The sequence below is a fragment of the Schistocerca americana genome, chromosome 1, assembly GCF_021461395.2.
Source record: "Schistocerca americana isolate TAMUIC-IGC-003095 chromosome 1, iqSchAmer2.1, whole genome shotgun sequence".
In the NCBI taxonomy this organism is placed as follows: Eukaryota; Metazoa; Arthropoda; class Insecta; order Orthoptera; family Acrididae; genus Schistocerca; species Schistocerca americana.
Genome location: NC_060119.1, coordinates 752,949,205 through 752,965,099, shown reverse-complemented (window position 1 = coordinate 752,965,099; position 15,895 = coordinate 752,949,205). Strand labels below are relative to the sequence as shown.

Sequence of the window (15,895 nt, the reverse complement as noted above, 5' to 3'; positions counted from 1 at the left end):
CTGTCAAATCGGGCCTACAAGGGATTCTTCACCAATTTCCTTGCATCAACAGGAGGCGACTGAATATATCTGGTGCTTGGATGTTAATTTGTAACCGAGTTCGTACATAATGTGTACATCGGCATATGAACTGTGCTATGTTTATTGTTGTCTGAATGTATATGCATCACAATGCACACCGTATTATAAATGAATAAATAAAATGAACTATCAGAAAACATGTAGTTTTCAACGTATATCTCATCACACAAGCAAAGCACAATGCTAATGTGTTATAACCACTACCCACATTGTGAAGAAAAGGAAAAAAATGAAGGGGGAAACAAGGATAATGTGGGGTGGGGGTGGGGGGGGGGGGGGGGAGGGGGGGGAGGAGGAGGAATAAAAAGAGCCAACATTGACATGAAAATGGTATCACAAGAAATAAAAATTTTCAAATACTCTGAAATATACTATGTTATACAAAAATGAGTTACTTTATTAATATTTTTCAGAGCACCAGTGTTAAAGGTACAAAATACACTGTCTGAGCAAAAAAGTGAAGTATCCAGAAGGGCAGGAGGAAACAAAATGAAACATCATGGGTTGAAAAGGTTATTACAGTCATATTTCAGTCACAACAAAACTGAGTCCAATTTGCAAATAACTTGGCTGTATCAGACCATTTATCATTATGACACTGCACTGTATCTAGTCTGGTTAAATGCACTGAATTGGTTGGGAAGTGTATCAAAGTCCTGAGGCAACCTGGCCCACAACTGTTGTAACTGGTACCCTGGATATTGGGACTGGAAGGGAGCTGATGTCCAATTTGTTTCTCACATCTTCTATTGAAAAAAGATCTTGGAACCTCATTTGCCACGGGAGTACCTCAAAATCATGCAGGGAGTACCTCAACATCATGCAGGGAGTTCAGAGAGGCATGTGCAATGTGTGACACGGGACTGTCCTACTAAAAAATGGCACCGCAATACTGTTAGATGAGAGGTTACACATGAGGACGCAAGACATCTGTAACATACCATTGTGCCCCCCCCCCCCCCCCCCTTTTGAGTCAACAGTCTTCTGACTAGTCTGATGCAGCCCGCCACGAATTCCTCTCCTGTGCCAATCTCTTCATCTCAGAGTAGCACTTGCAACATACATCCTCAATTATTTGCTGGATGTATTCCAACCTCTGTCTTCCTCTACAGTTTTTACCCTCTACAACTCCCACTAGTACCACGGAAGTTATTCCCTTATGTCTAAACAGATGTCCTATCACCCTGTGTCTTCTCCTGGTCGGCTTTTTCCACATATTCCTTTCCTCTCCACTCCACTCCTGTGCAGAACCTCATCATTTTTTACCTTAAAAGTCCACCCAATTTTCAATATTCGTCTGTAGCAGCTCATCTCAAATGCTTCGATTCTCTTCTGTTCCAGTTTTTCCACAGTCCATGTTTCACTACCATACAATGCTGTGCTCCAAATGTACATCTTCAGAAATTTCTTCTTCGAATTAAGGCCTACGTTTGGTACTTCTAGATGTTTCTTGGCCAGGAACAGCCTTTTTGCCAGTGCTAGTCTGCTTTTGATCTCCTCCTTTATCTGTTCGTCAGGGGTTATTTTACTGCCTAGGTAGCAGAACTCCTTAACTTCATGGCCATAAGCCCTGATGTTAAGTTTCTTGCTCTTTTCATTTTTGCTACATCTAATTACTTTTGCCTTTCTTCAATTAACTCTCAATCCATATTCTGTACTCACTATACTGTACATTCCATTCAGCAGATCATGTAATTCTTCTTCACTTTCACTTTCACTGTGCCGTAGAGTTCCCACAGACACTAGCTGCTGTGACCAGAGGCCATACTCAAAAAGTCCCCGTACTTAGGTGACATGACTAACACCACAGTGCCTGTCCAAAACATTGGAAGAAACGGATCTCTTCCTAAGTTGCTGCCACAGTCGCAGACGATGGTCATCTGGGGTACTGCAGAATCGTGATTCAATGCTGAATGCAATGTGACACCATTCATTGGTAGTCCATGCTTCATGGTACCACTCCACACAGGATGGTTATTCCCAGTCCGGCTAGTGCTTGTCTCCAACCAATGATGCAGGATAACACAGGATGTTGCTGGGAGTCCATTACATGTTCTCAGATAGTAGGCATAGATGGGAAAGGGTTACATTGTGCTTGTTGTATGATATCCGTGGTCCTCCCTTGCGGTGTTCAGATGTTCTCTCACATCACCATGCAGTCCAACACCAGACCACTGTCAGATTCGAATGCACCACAAATCTGGATACTGCACAATTTGACCAGCTGGCTGAATGGAGACCCACAATGAGGCCCTTTCCAAACTCTGTCAATTGCTCATAATGCTGTCTCGCCCGACTATGCGGCATCTTCGTGTCTTCACAGTGATCACACATCTTGTGCTGTTCAAGCCCTTATGTACCCTACCAGGTATGGCAACAACACTTAACATAAACACCACCAATGCAGTGTGGTGACCATTCTGCACATCACAGAGAACTGTGATCATTTACATAGCGCTCATAGTGCGTATGTGCATGAAGTTACACTGACATCTGACCGTATCTTCTGGGTGCTTCACTTTTTTGTCAGGCATCGCAGGGTTTAACAGACAAGACGTACTGATGTTAAATATGAAAGGCAGGGAGAAAGTAATCCTAGGTACAATAGTTCTTAGAATGAAGGAAAGAGATTAGTGTTTATTCTCACAGCGAGCAAGCTTGTATTGGACAAGGGCAAGAATAAAATTACCATGTTCTTTTTTTAAAGAAATCTTCCCAACATTCACAATCACCTCACTCAGTGGAATGCAATCTAGAAAGCTATTTAAAAATTTCATGTTCCAGGGCCCTGAAATGTAAAGTCAGGCTGGCAATGAGAACTAAATAGAATTATAGGATGTTCTCATATTCTTAATATAGTTCACCAGCACACATAATAGATAGTATCTGCACTGATGAAAATAATGCAAAAAATATATTGCTTGCAGCAAAAATATAACAGTACCTCATAAATGTAGAACAACAATATATTTGAAATGCAAAGTCCATTATGTTTAATATCACTTTTGTACATTTCTTTAATAACTCGAAAACCACACATTCCAATGACAACATGTCTGAGTACACAATTAGAGCAAATTAAATTTGCAACCAAACAAAAGGTCCTATTTATTTTTTGTCTAGGACTAACAGTTTGTGTGAAGAGATCGCAAGAATATTGGAAACCTCACGGAACGCACATGCGCTGTAGCTTAAGTACTTTTCGTAGGCCAGTTTGTGGTAGTTTTTCGACTTGATAGACCACAAGCGTCCTGCATCAAAAAGTTCATCTCAACTTCCTCTACACTACTGTGGTACGTTGTTAACAATGACAATGGATAATACAGAAAATAAGTGTTCTATCTAGGAAACCATTCGGAATAGGGCACATGTCCACAGGAATATGAAAAATATGCACACTGAAATGACAGAAAATGTTCAAGATTAGATGCACAGAATGCGTAACTAATGAGAAAAGAAATATGAGGCACAACAAAGAATGGACCAGTTGATAGGATACATTCTGAGACATCAATAAATCATCAATTTAGTATTAGAGGGAAGTGTGAGAGGCAAAAATTATAGAGGTATACCAAGATAGGAATACAGTAAGCAGTTTCAAATGGATGTAGCTTGCAGCAGTTATTCATAGATGAAGAGGCTTGTACAGGATCGAGAAATGTGGAGAGTTGCATTAAACAAGTGTTTGGACTGAAGACCACAACAACAACACATATAAAATTACAGTTAATCTTTCCAAATGAAAATGCCATCTTTTAGAATCACAAATCTGAGGGAGTAGGGTCATCACTAAAAACTGTTTTTCACAGTTGAAGTGTTCAGCTACTGTTTATATTGTACAGTGTCCCAAATGGTACTTTACAATTTCAATGTCATATAACTCAACTTCTAATTAACTTAGAGAAAAAAGTAACGTTTGTCTGATTCACCAACTCAAAGCTTTTTTATGTAAGGTAATTGTGCTAATCCACCGTGTTACCACTTGTCTAGTACCAGCATCACTACCATGGCTGCCACAACATTTTGTGAGGCACCGATGCGAGCCATCGCTATTAGTTCAGCCCCTTGCCTCACCACGTTTCAGGCAGATAAACAGCTTGTCTTAACTACTGATCCTCCTAGTCTGTTCTAGGAGCTGTGTAGACCTATTTCAATCCTAACAATTTGGAACACCCAACAGCATGAAGTGTTATGGTTGATGGCTGGTTGTGTGGATATGCTTCATGTACAATGTATCACCCTGATGCATGTATGTCAACTTTACTTAGTAATTTCTGGTCACCATTCTTAAAGTTAGCTACTTTTGTGGTCCTGCCATGTAGTACCAAGGAGCTGTGCCATTGGACTTCTACACACTGTTGCAATGTGTGGGCACTGGAAGAGAGCTCCAATCTGTCAATGCTACTAAATGATGCAAATAGTATTACGTCAACTGTTCTGTGTTTTACGCTCAATGTTTTTCTTGTACAGCCTCAGTTACAATAATGGGCGAAGCAATCTATCTTTACCCTTAACTCTTGACAGATTGCAACACTTATGTGTATTGCTTTGACAATAGCCATAGAATAAATGACAGCTCTTGTAATGATCTTTCAGTTGTTTAAGATTGTTTGCATTATTTCACTCATCTTTTTGTTTCTGGATCTTCAAGGCACAGCCCAGCCATGACGTCCAAAGAACAAGCACGCCTCCACAGCAGGTGGAGACTCACAATTGCTGTTGCAACTTGCCAATGTCCAGAACTGGCAGTTTACAGATCCCATCTGTACGTATGTTAATAATATCTCCTACACTGGGGTGTCCCGACATTTACAAACTGCCTAAACTATGTTTTCAGTTATCACAAACATCTTTCATCGGCCTGAGAGGATAAAGGTGGAACTTGTTATTCTGAAGAATCCCATATTACACAACGTTTTTGCCTTCAAGATGCTCAACATGCTGCAGAAGGTTTATTCCCAAAGTGAGGAGGCGGCCCTCACTATTAATTAAGTGATCAAGAACTATCATGTATTTTTATATAGTGTGAAATTTCACACAGTCACAGACCACAAGCCACTGTCTCCCTCTTTAGCCTAGAAGTGCACCTGTCAGACAAGACAGTGTACAGACTGCAATGGTACAGCCTGTTCCTCCGCTATTACCATTAAGAGATTCATTTGCACCTAATAGTTCAGCATTCCAACATGGATCCTATCTCGTGTCTTCCTATTGGTCCTCACGCCAGCTTCAACCTGGAAGAAACCCTTTGCTTTTATCTTGACGAGGAAACTCAGCAGGCAGTGGACAGCTTTCCTATTATGAGGATACGTTTCACTCGTGTTATCAGCACAGATATTGTTCTCCACCAGGTGCGGCAACATATCCAGCGGGGATGGCCAGAATGACCTCCAGCCCAGCCATTCGACCCTGTCCGTAATTAATTTGTGTCGTGCTACAGACTGACTCTCGTCAATAGTTATGATATGGATTTCGTGGGCCTCTTCTTGGATGCATTTTGGTGGCTCACCATTGATGCATACTCCCAGTTCCAATACATTATCAACTGCCACTCGCCAACAACAGAGTCTACTGTGCATGCCCTCACCCAGAACCTCTCCACTAAAGGCCTCTTCCACCATACCCTGATTACGTACAACAGGTCCGCAATTCAAATCTCATACATTTTAAGACTTTTGTGCACAGCACTACATCTACCATGACAGGCACGCCTGCTTCACCTGCAGTCCAACAGGGAGGCAGAATGCCTCATTCGGATCTTTAAAATGCAGGTGAAGAAGTACATCGAGGATGCCCTGGCAGAAGAGTTGCTCACGTGGTTTCTTAATTCATACAGGTCCATTCGTATTGGCGAGAAGAGCCTGGTGAGGTTGTTGCATGAGTGCCAGCCATGCACAGTGCAGCACCACCTGCAGCTGATCCCTCACATGCCTTGTACACCTCACTCACTGTGCTATGAGCCAGAGACCCCCACCTGGGACTATGCTTTCGGATGCTGTGATTGTTGGAATCTGGTTGTCTTCCAAGGACAGTGGGTTCAGCATGTCTTCATGTGGCAAACGGATGACAAGCTCCTGGCCCACCACCACAACTAATTACAACCTAGGTGGACCACCTCCACTGCCTCCATCGAGTTACACGAGATTGGAGTTGTAAAGTCAAACAATCCAGGATAGCATGTAATAATATTATGAAAAGGACTGTTGCTACTCTCCATATAGCGGAGATGCTGAGTCGCAGATAGGCACAACAAAAAGACTGCTTTTGGTCACCAAGGCCTTTGTCAAAAATAGACAAAAACAAAACACACACACACACACACACACACACACACACACACACACACACACACACGACTGCAGTCTCTAGCAACTGAAGCAGGATGGCTTCACTTGCCAGAGACTGGAGTGGTCTGTGTGTGTGTGTGTGTGTGTGTGTGTGTGTGTGTGTGTGTGTGTGTGTGTGTGCGCATCATCTACTTTTTACAATGACCTTGCTGACCGAAAGCTTATTTGTGACAATATTTTTGTTGTGCCTACATGCAATTCAGCATCTTCGCTATATGGTGAGTAGCTTTCCTTTTCATAATATTGCTGAAGTTGTAAAGTACCATTTTGGAACTTCCTGCACTTTGTGTGTAACTTTTATGCTAATATACCAACACGTGCACAACATAATTGTCCTACTAGAATGGAGAGGTTAATGTATCTATGACCAATACTTTCTACTACATTAAGAGTGCTTCGTATTTCCAGAATTCACGCACTTGTACATTCTCAAAATAGTTAGTAAATTTTCACCTCCTGTCAATTTCCAAGATACTATCATAGGCATTTATAATAGAACACAGCATACCAGCTCTTTATAATGGAATGCAGAATGCCAGCTCAGAACACTAGACGAGAACAGCACATTAATACAAAAATTACTTTTCCTTTTATTTTTTCCTTCTTCGTAAAATTGTTCTGAGTTATAGACCAGTCATATTATAAAATTATGTACTACAGTTTCAACAACTGTTACAGGTGGTCTTCAGCAGGGTGGTACTACCTGACAATGCAACTTTAATACACTATTTTCACTCTTGCACCTACTGTTTCTTAAGATGAGCAAAATGAAATTTGTAATTTGTTATCTGACTGGCTGCGAGAAGTGGAGGGAAAGGAGTGGATACCTTCATGGACTACAATTTAAGTTGCAATCTTACTGACTGAAATACGTAAATGTAAATCAATAGAATAACCATGATAGAACACGCTCCATAATAGGCATTCACACATAATAAAGATAGTTCTAATTCTCAAAATGACCTTCCTACTCAATTTTACCAAAACACACAACTAAGTACACTTGTTCATTTATATATCAAGTTAGTATGTGATTTTCCTTTAATTAAATGGTTTCCTTTTTTAAAATTCTTACCAATAAAATAGGAGAATTTTCTACCTTCCCAAACTACTTGTGTGATACTACTGCCATGATGTTTGCTGCTTGTATATGATCATCCCTCCCCCACAAACCATGGATATTAATGTGGTGGGGTGGTTTGCATGCATATAAAGATAGCTGTACTGTATGAGCAACCACATCGGAGGAGTGCCTATGATGAGAGCAGACTAACATATGGTTCCTGAAGATGGGCAACAAACTTTTAATCATTGCAGGGACTACGATCTGGTTGGTTGACTGATCTTGCACGTTTTGCCACCATGCCCTTGCTATATCGATATTGTAAATGGCTGAAAACAAATGGAAATTACAGCTCCTATACTTTCCGAAAAGATGCATCTCGTCTGCATTATTTAATGATGATGGCATCAGACTAGGTAAAATATTCTAGAGGTTTTCACAGTCTTGAGTTCAAAGCAGTGGTTAAGAGAGTTGCATATTTTAATTTACGATGGAGAGCTGCACCAAATCAGTCTTCAGCCTGAAAATCAAAATTCATGGCATTCTTATGCTGTATTCACGTATATAAACATAATTGCGTTTATGAGAATTTGTTGGCAATGTGGACAGAGAAATACTTTAAATGTTGTGTCTGGAATGAGCAAAAATTGATATCTGCTTCTCCAAGCACAAATATGCCTGCTATGGTGTTTTTCCCAAAAAAACTGCAGGGTAAAAATGTCGACTGCATATTTAAAGCCAAAAATTTTACATTAAAATGTTCATTTCTCTCTTGTACACATGATCTGCTTACGTTCCAAATGATGCCAAATTACTTTGACTGACAGCATGTAGGTTGTCACAGTAATCTGAACCGAATTTGTGTGTGCAACAATAAGAAGCTGATTCAGTAATGGAATTAATGTGTCTAAGATGCAGAAGGATGCTTCTTACAATTGAATATATATTTACGTATCTGTACAATGTCATAATCAGTGTGCGTGACTGCTGCTGCTGCTGCTGCTGCTATCTGTACTGCATGCTTCTGCCATGGTGCTAACTCGTGTGGGAGTGATAGCCTCTTGTATGCCATCTGCAAGTTCCACAATGGTGTCAGTGACATCTCCATTTGGGATACTGTAATTGTCCTAGCTTGTGGTGGTAGGCTCCATATTGTACGTAACAGGTTGTCAGGGACAGTACTGATGTCCACCTTGACCCTCAAGTGCTGAAGGTGGCTTACAATCCCAATGTCTTCTTGTGTGAGTACCTGTCGGATGGGGGCTTCTTGTGAAGTGGCCTTTGGATGAGTCCAATTTTTAGCTTCCAATAAGATGCTTCCACCAGCAGCGCAATTATAACATCCTGATCTTCCATGGCACATTGATGGACAAGTTGGCTCAATAATAAGGAAAAACATGTTGAATCAGCAGTAATTCCAGAATAATGAATATCTGCCTGCACTTGAGTGAAATACAGTACAGGATCGCATGGCCAGAACGGTGGCTAAGCTCGATACTCTGGATTCTTCTTACATCTTGTAATTGTCTTCTTGTGTAGTTCTTTAGGTTTGGATCATGTAGGGGTCACCAGTTGTCTGTAGAGTTGTGCTTAGGACTGTTCAACTTTGTTATGCTTGTATCTTCCAAGCTTATGAACAGTTTGGAAATGCTTTACACAAGTTAAAAGGCTGAAACAGTTAACGATGAGTCCGTAATCATGCTATATGTAACTATGTGCAGTCTCTTCAAGAGTGACTGAAAAATAAGGAATAAAGAGCACTGTCACTGCAACATCATCTGTGATGGCATGCGCATTTCCACTTGACAAACTTGATGACAACACTCAACAGACAACGGCAAATTATCATGACATGTCGCTAAGATCTTTCGTATATGTAAATTATTCTTTTTTTTGCAAGAATATCTTTCGGGATTCCTTCTTTTTATATTAACAGTTTTTTCAGGATTGTTATCCTCTACAATGAATACAAAATTGTGTATTAAGACACTGCTGGTGTCATGAGGATACTCCTGTTAAAACCTTTCTGCATGTACTGAAGCAGTAGATGAGTATGAAGTCGAGGATCAACAGCAATTATTAAATTAGTATTATTATAGAACATGACTCTGAATATGTTAAGTAAAACAGGATTAGCATATATCATGCAGATGTTTAACTGTATTTTTCTCATGGCAATCCATACTTTGTGCTCTTTAGCTAAGAGTAGAAACGGAATCATGTCAGTCAACTGAATTAAGATGTAATGAAGCTATATCGTGTTGTTGTTGTTGTGGTCTTCAGTCCTGAGACTGGTTTGATGCAGCTCTCCATGCTACTCTATCCTGTGCAAGCTCCTTCATCTCCCAGTACCTACTGCAGCCTACATCCTTCTGAATCTGAAAAGTGTATTCATTTCTTGGTCTCCCTCTACGAATTTTACCCTACACGCTGCCCTCCAATACTAATTGGTGATCCCTTGATGCCTCAGAACATGTCCTACCAACCAATCCCTTCTTCTAGTCAAGTTGTGCCACAAAATTCTCTTCTCCCCAATTCTATTCAATACCTCCTCATTAGTTATGTGATCTACCCATCTAATCTTCAGCATTCTTCTGTAGCACCACATTTCAAAAGCTTCTATTCTCTTCTTGTCCAAACTATTTATCGTCAATGTTTCAGTTCCATACATGGCTACACTCCATACAAATACTTTCAGAAACGACTTCCTGACACTTAAATCAATACTCGATGTTAACAAATTTCTCTCCTTCAGAAACGCTTTCCTTGCCATTGCCAGTCTACATTTTATATCCTCTCTACTTCGACCATCATCAGTTATTTTGCTCCCCAAATAGCAAAACTCTTTTACTACTTTAAGTGTCTCATTTCCTAATATAATTCCCTCAGCATCACCAGACTTAATTCGACTACATTTCATTATCCTCGTTTTGCTTTTGTTGATGTTCATCTTATACCCTTCTTTCAAGACACTGTCCATTCCGTTCAACTGCTCTTCCAAGTCCTTTGCTGTCTCTGACAGAATTACAATGTCATCGGCAAACCTCAAAGTTTTTATTTCTTCTCCATGAATTTTAATACCTACTCCGAACTTTTCTTTTGTTTCCTTTACTGCTTGCTCAATATACAGATTGAATAGCATCGGGGAGAGGCTACACCCCTGTCTCACTCCCTTCACAACCACTGCTTCCCTTTCATGCCCCTCGACTCTTATAACTGCCATCTGGTTTCTGTAAAAATTTTAAATAGCCTTTCGCCCCTGTATTTTACCCCTGCCACCTTCAGAATTTGAAAGAGAGTTTTCCAGTCAACATTGTCAAAAGCTTTCTCTAAGTCTACAAATGCTAGAAACGTAGGTTTGCCTTTCCTTAATCTTCCTTTTAAGATAAGTCGTAGGGTCAGTATTGCCTCACGTGTTCCAACATTTCTACGGAATCCAAACTGATCTTCCCAGAGGTCAGCTTCTACCAGTTTTTCCATTCGTCTGTAAAGAATTCGCGTTAGTATTTTGCAGCTGTGACTTATTAGACTGATAGTTCGGCAATTTTCACATCTGTCAACACCTACTTTCCTTGGGATTGGAATTACTATATTCTTCTTGAAGTCTGAGGGAATTTCGCCTGTCTCATACATCTTACTCACCAGATGGTAGAGTTTTGTTAGGCCTGGCTCTCCCAAGGCTGTCAGTAGTTCTATTTCCATAATATTGTCCTCAAGAACATCGCCCCTGTATAGACCCTCTATATACTCCTTCCACCTTTCTGCCTTCCCTTCTTCGCTTAGAACTGGGTTTCCATCTGAGCTCTTGATATTCATGCAAGTGGTTCCCTGTTCTCCAAAGGTCTCTTTAATTTTCCTGTAGGCAGTATCTATCTTACCCCTCGTGAGATAAGCCTCTACATCCTTACATTTGTCCTCTAGCCATGCCTGCTTAGCCATTTTGCACTTCCTGTCGATCTCATTTTTGAGATGTTTGTATTCCTTTTTGCCTGCTTCACTTACCGCATTTTTTAATTTTCTCCTTTCATCAATTAAATTCAGTATCTCTTCTGTTACTCAAGGATTTCTACTAGCCCTCGTCTTCTTACTTACTTGATCCTCTGCTGCCTTCACTATTTCATTCCTCAAAGCTACCCATCCTTCTTCTACCGATTTTTTTCCCCCATTCCTGTCAATTGTTCCCTTATGTTCTCTCTGAAACTTTGTACAACCTCTGGTTTAGTCAGTTTATCCAGATCCCATCTCCTTAAATTCCCACTTTTTTGCAGTTTCTTCAGTTTCAATCTACAGTTCACAACCAATAGATTGTGGTCAGAGTCCACATCTGCCCCTGGAAATGTCTTACAATTTAAAACCTGGTTCCTAAATCTCTGTCTTACCATTATATAATCTATCTTATACATTTCCTATTTGATTTTGTATTTATAACCCTGTATTCACCTGATCAAAAGTCTTGTTCCTCCTGCCAACGAACTCCACTAATTCCCACTATATCTACCTTCAACCTATCCATTTCCCTTTTTAAATTTTCTAACCTACCTGCCCGATTAAGAGATCTGACATTCCACTCTCCGATCCGTAGAATACCAGTTTTCTTTCTCTTGATAACGACGTCCTCTTGGGTAGTCTCCGCCCGGAGATCCCAATGGGGGACTATTTTACCTCTGGAATATTTTACCCAAGAGGACGCAATCATCATTTAATCATACAGTAAAGCTGCATGCCCTCGGGAAAAATTACAGCTGTAGTTTCCCCTTGCTTTCAGCCGTTCGCAGTACCACAACAGCAAGGCCGTTTTGGTTAGTCTTACAGGGCCAGATCAGTCAATCATCCAGACTGTTGCCCCTGCAACTACTGAAAAGGCTGCTGCCCCTCTTCAGGAACCACACGTTTGTCTGGCCTCTCAACAGATACCCCTTCGTTGTGGTTGCACCTACGGTACGGCTATGTGTATCGTTGAGGCATGCAAGCCTCCCCACCAACGGCAAGGTCCCTGGTTCATGGGGGGGGGGGAGTTATATCTTAGTTTAATGAAATAGTATTGTTAAGTAGTTTTATGTAATTTTTCCCTTCTAATAACACCTTATAATTAATTAAAATACCTTCTACAAATAATAAATTACTTAAACTGCTAACCCATTTTCAAGATTTGCAGACACATTTAGATAGTTGAATCTGTCTTGTGGGTACAATGTGTTGTTGGTTCCACTGCACACAGACTGCATCAAATAGAACTTGTGCTGTATACTTAAAAATACAATTATATTGACCAATGAGTTTTTTTTAACAACTCAAATGCAAGAAATTGCAGTGCCTTTACAATTAGTTTTTCATAGCCCACCTGTTTATATCCCACACTGCATACTGCAGCTGATTTTCTGTACAATACTGCTCAAGAGACTTAAGGAGATCAACATAATTTACAGGTGGCCAACTAATGTCTTCTGACAATTGGAGACTACGCATCAACTGCAAAAGAAATTTTAAAAAGTTTAATATTTTCATATTTTAAGGAGTCTGTTACACATGCATTCACTATACCAATTTTTCATACCTACAGAGGGAAGGGAGAGGTGGGCGTTGGGGGGGGGGGGGGGGGGGGGAGTAAAAAGAATTGCCCCAAAGTCAAAAGTTATTAGAAGTAGAATAAACATTAAACATTAAATTATAGAAAAAAATAATATGATTTTTGGTTTGTTTAGACCTTTAATTTCATTATTTTATTCTTATGACAAAAATTTTATAATTGCAAAACGGGAGTTATTTAACACTCTCCACATTAACTAACATTGGAATTTCATAGAAAGTCAGTATGAAATCCCAAGTCTGTTTAATGAATATTTTTCATCTACTGTAAAACTTAGAAATCAAAATTTCAGACATTTCTAGGATAAACATGTAACTGTACCAGACAACTGTAGCATTTACACCATGTATCCCAGATCCGTTAGGACTGTGGCTATGAAAAATGGAAGTCATGGATTAATAGATTACAGTCTCCCACTGAATCAATACACAGCTGAAATTGTTTTAAAAGTGTTCTGAAATAGTAACTATAGTGCTTTTTCAGAACTGTATTTAGCAGTGAATACAGCAGCTGATCCAGGACTGTGATCCGTATGCTGTCCAAAAATTGCACACAATCTTCACCTTGTGGGCTGGGACATTGCCATGGATGAGCAACCAGGAACCAGCTTCTAAGAATTCAGATCAAATTCAGCAAGTTCTCACCCACAAACACAAAACTTAATGTTGCCTCGCTGCTCCACCATCATTTTCTGACAAATGTCAGACACATACATTCGCAGACAGGACACCTACTGCAACGATGTTAGCACTTTGACCTTCTACATGGCTGTTGCTGAAACTACAAGGATCGTAAAACCACAAGTCACAATGAGGGAGCATTAGAGTTCGAAATATCATATGAGCAGTCCTAACAGAACTGGGACACACTGTGTATATTTGCCTAATTGACATAAATTAAATATACATACATAGTACAGCAGTTTTAAAAATTTAGACAGTGCTTGACTTTATGGCCTTCCTTAGACATACACTATGTGATCAAAAGTATCCGGACACCTCCAAAAACATACGTTTCTCATATTAGGTGCATTGCGTTGCCACCTACTGCCAGGTACTCCATATCAGCGACCTCAGTACCCATTAGACATTGTGAGAGAGCAGAATGGGGCACTCCGCGGAACTCACAGACTTAAAATGTGGTCAGGTGATTGGGTGTCACTTGCGTCACATGTCTGTATGCAAGATTTCCACATTCCTAAACATCCCTAGATCAACTGTTCCCGATGTGATAGTCAAGTGGAAACGTGAAGGGACACGTACAGCACAAAAGCGTACAGGCCAACCTTGTCATCCACTGCAAGTACTATGACGGTTAGGCAGGAGATGAAAAAACTTGGATTTCATGGTTGAGCGGCTGCTCGTAAGCCACACATCACGCTGGTAAATAGCAAATGTCACCTTGCTTGGTGTAAGGAGAGTAAACACTGGATGATTGAACAGTGGAAAAACATTAGGTGGAGTGACGAATCACTGTACACCATGTGGCAATCCAATGGCAAGGTGTGCGTATGGCGAATCCCTGGTGAACATCATCTGCCAGTGTGTGTAGTGCCAACACGAAAATTCGGAGGTGGTGGTGTTATGGTGTGGTCGTATTTTTCATGGAGGGGGCTTGCACCCCTTGTTGTTTTGCATTGCACTATCACAGCACAGGCCTACATTGATGTTTTAAACACCTTCTTGCTGCTAACTGTTGAAGAGCAATTCGGGGATGGTGACTGCATCTTTCAACATGATCAAGCACCTGTTCATAATAATGCACGGCCTGTGGCAGAGTGGTTACACGACAATAAAATCCCTGTAATGGACTAGCCTACACAGAGTTCTGACCTGGATCCTATAGAACAGCTTTGGGATGTTTTGGAATGCTGACTTCGTGCCTGGCCTCACCGACCAACATCAATAACTCTCCTCAGTGCAGCACTCTGTGAAGAGTGGGCTGTCATTCCCCAAGAAACCTTCCAGCATCAGACTGAACATATGCCTGGAAGAGTGGAGGCTGTCATCAAGGCTAAAGGTGGGCTAATACCATATTGCATTCCAGCATTACTGATGGAGGGCACCACAAACGTGTACGTCACTTTCAACCAGGTGTCCAGATACTTTTGATCACATAGTGTACATATTGAGACTAAGAGTTAAAAGACGGTTCCTTCTTGCTGGCACATCACGCAACTTAGAGTATGAAATAGCTGCTTTCCAGCATTTAAAATCTCATCAATGTTAACTGAGAACGGAAGACATATGATCCACAAAAGCTTAAAAACTGCATTACATTCAACATAATATTAGTTAAAACATTGGGCAAGACTTCATTTAAATGCCATAGCTACATTTCTGTGAACACAGAATATTTCTTTTTGTTTGTCTTCAAAATCTTTATTTCTATTTCCATCACATCACAATCCGAATAATTGTAATTATTTCAAACAGTTAAATAATAAAGAGCAAACCACAAATACTGTTCAACTTACATCAAACAAAAATTTGCAGTAGTGTGGAGATCCCCAGTACTTTGGGCACACTTGGAATCCACTTGTGTGCTGTGAGGGATCATCTAAATGATCCTCAAATTCTGGTGGTCCAAATGAGTATTCTAAGAGATCCTCATCCAGACAAGCAAACAGCAGTCTATCAATTGCTGCATTATATAGATGAATAATAGTCTTGGGATTCTATGTTCAAAAATGAAGGAAAAGAAAAAAAGTATAATGAAATATCAAGAAAACAAATTATAAAATTATAGTAGGCATTGAAAATGTTACTGCTTACTGTGGATGAGCAAAATAATATTTGGCTGGTGATGTTTTGCAGC

At 40.3% G+C, this 15,895-nt stretch overlaps 1 protein-coding gene across 2 annotated transcripts in view; it reads right to left on the bottom strand.

Annotated features, from left to right (window-relative positions):
* Nucleotides 1-15,895, bottom strand: part of LOC124611148 (germinal-center associated nuclear protein) — a 279,556-nt gene that overhangs the window by 71,846 nt on the left and 191,815 nt on the right. For both annotated transcript variants that reach the window (XM_047140221.1, XM_047140218.1), the window contains exons 20-21: nt 15,555-15,755; nt 12,833-12,960 (exon numbers count right to left, since the gene is read on the bottom strand). In XM_047140221.1, the coding sequence (XP_046996177.1) occupies nt 12,833-12,960; nt 15,555-15,755 (329 nt within the window). The remainder of the gene's footprint in view (nt 1-12,832; nt 12,961-15,554; nt 15,756-15,895) is intronic.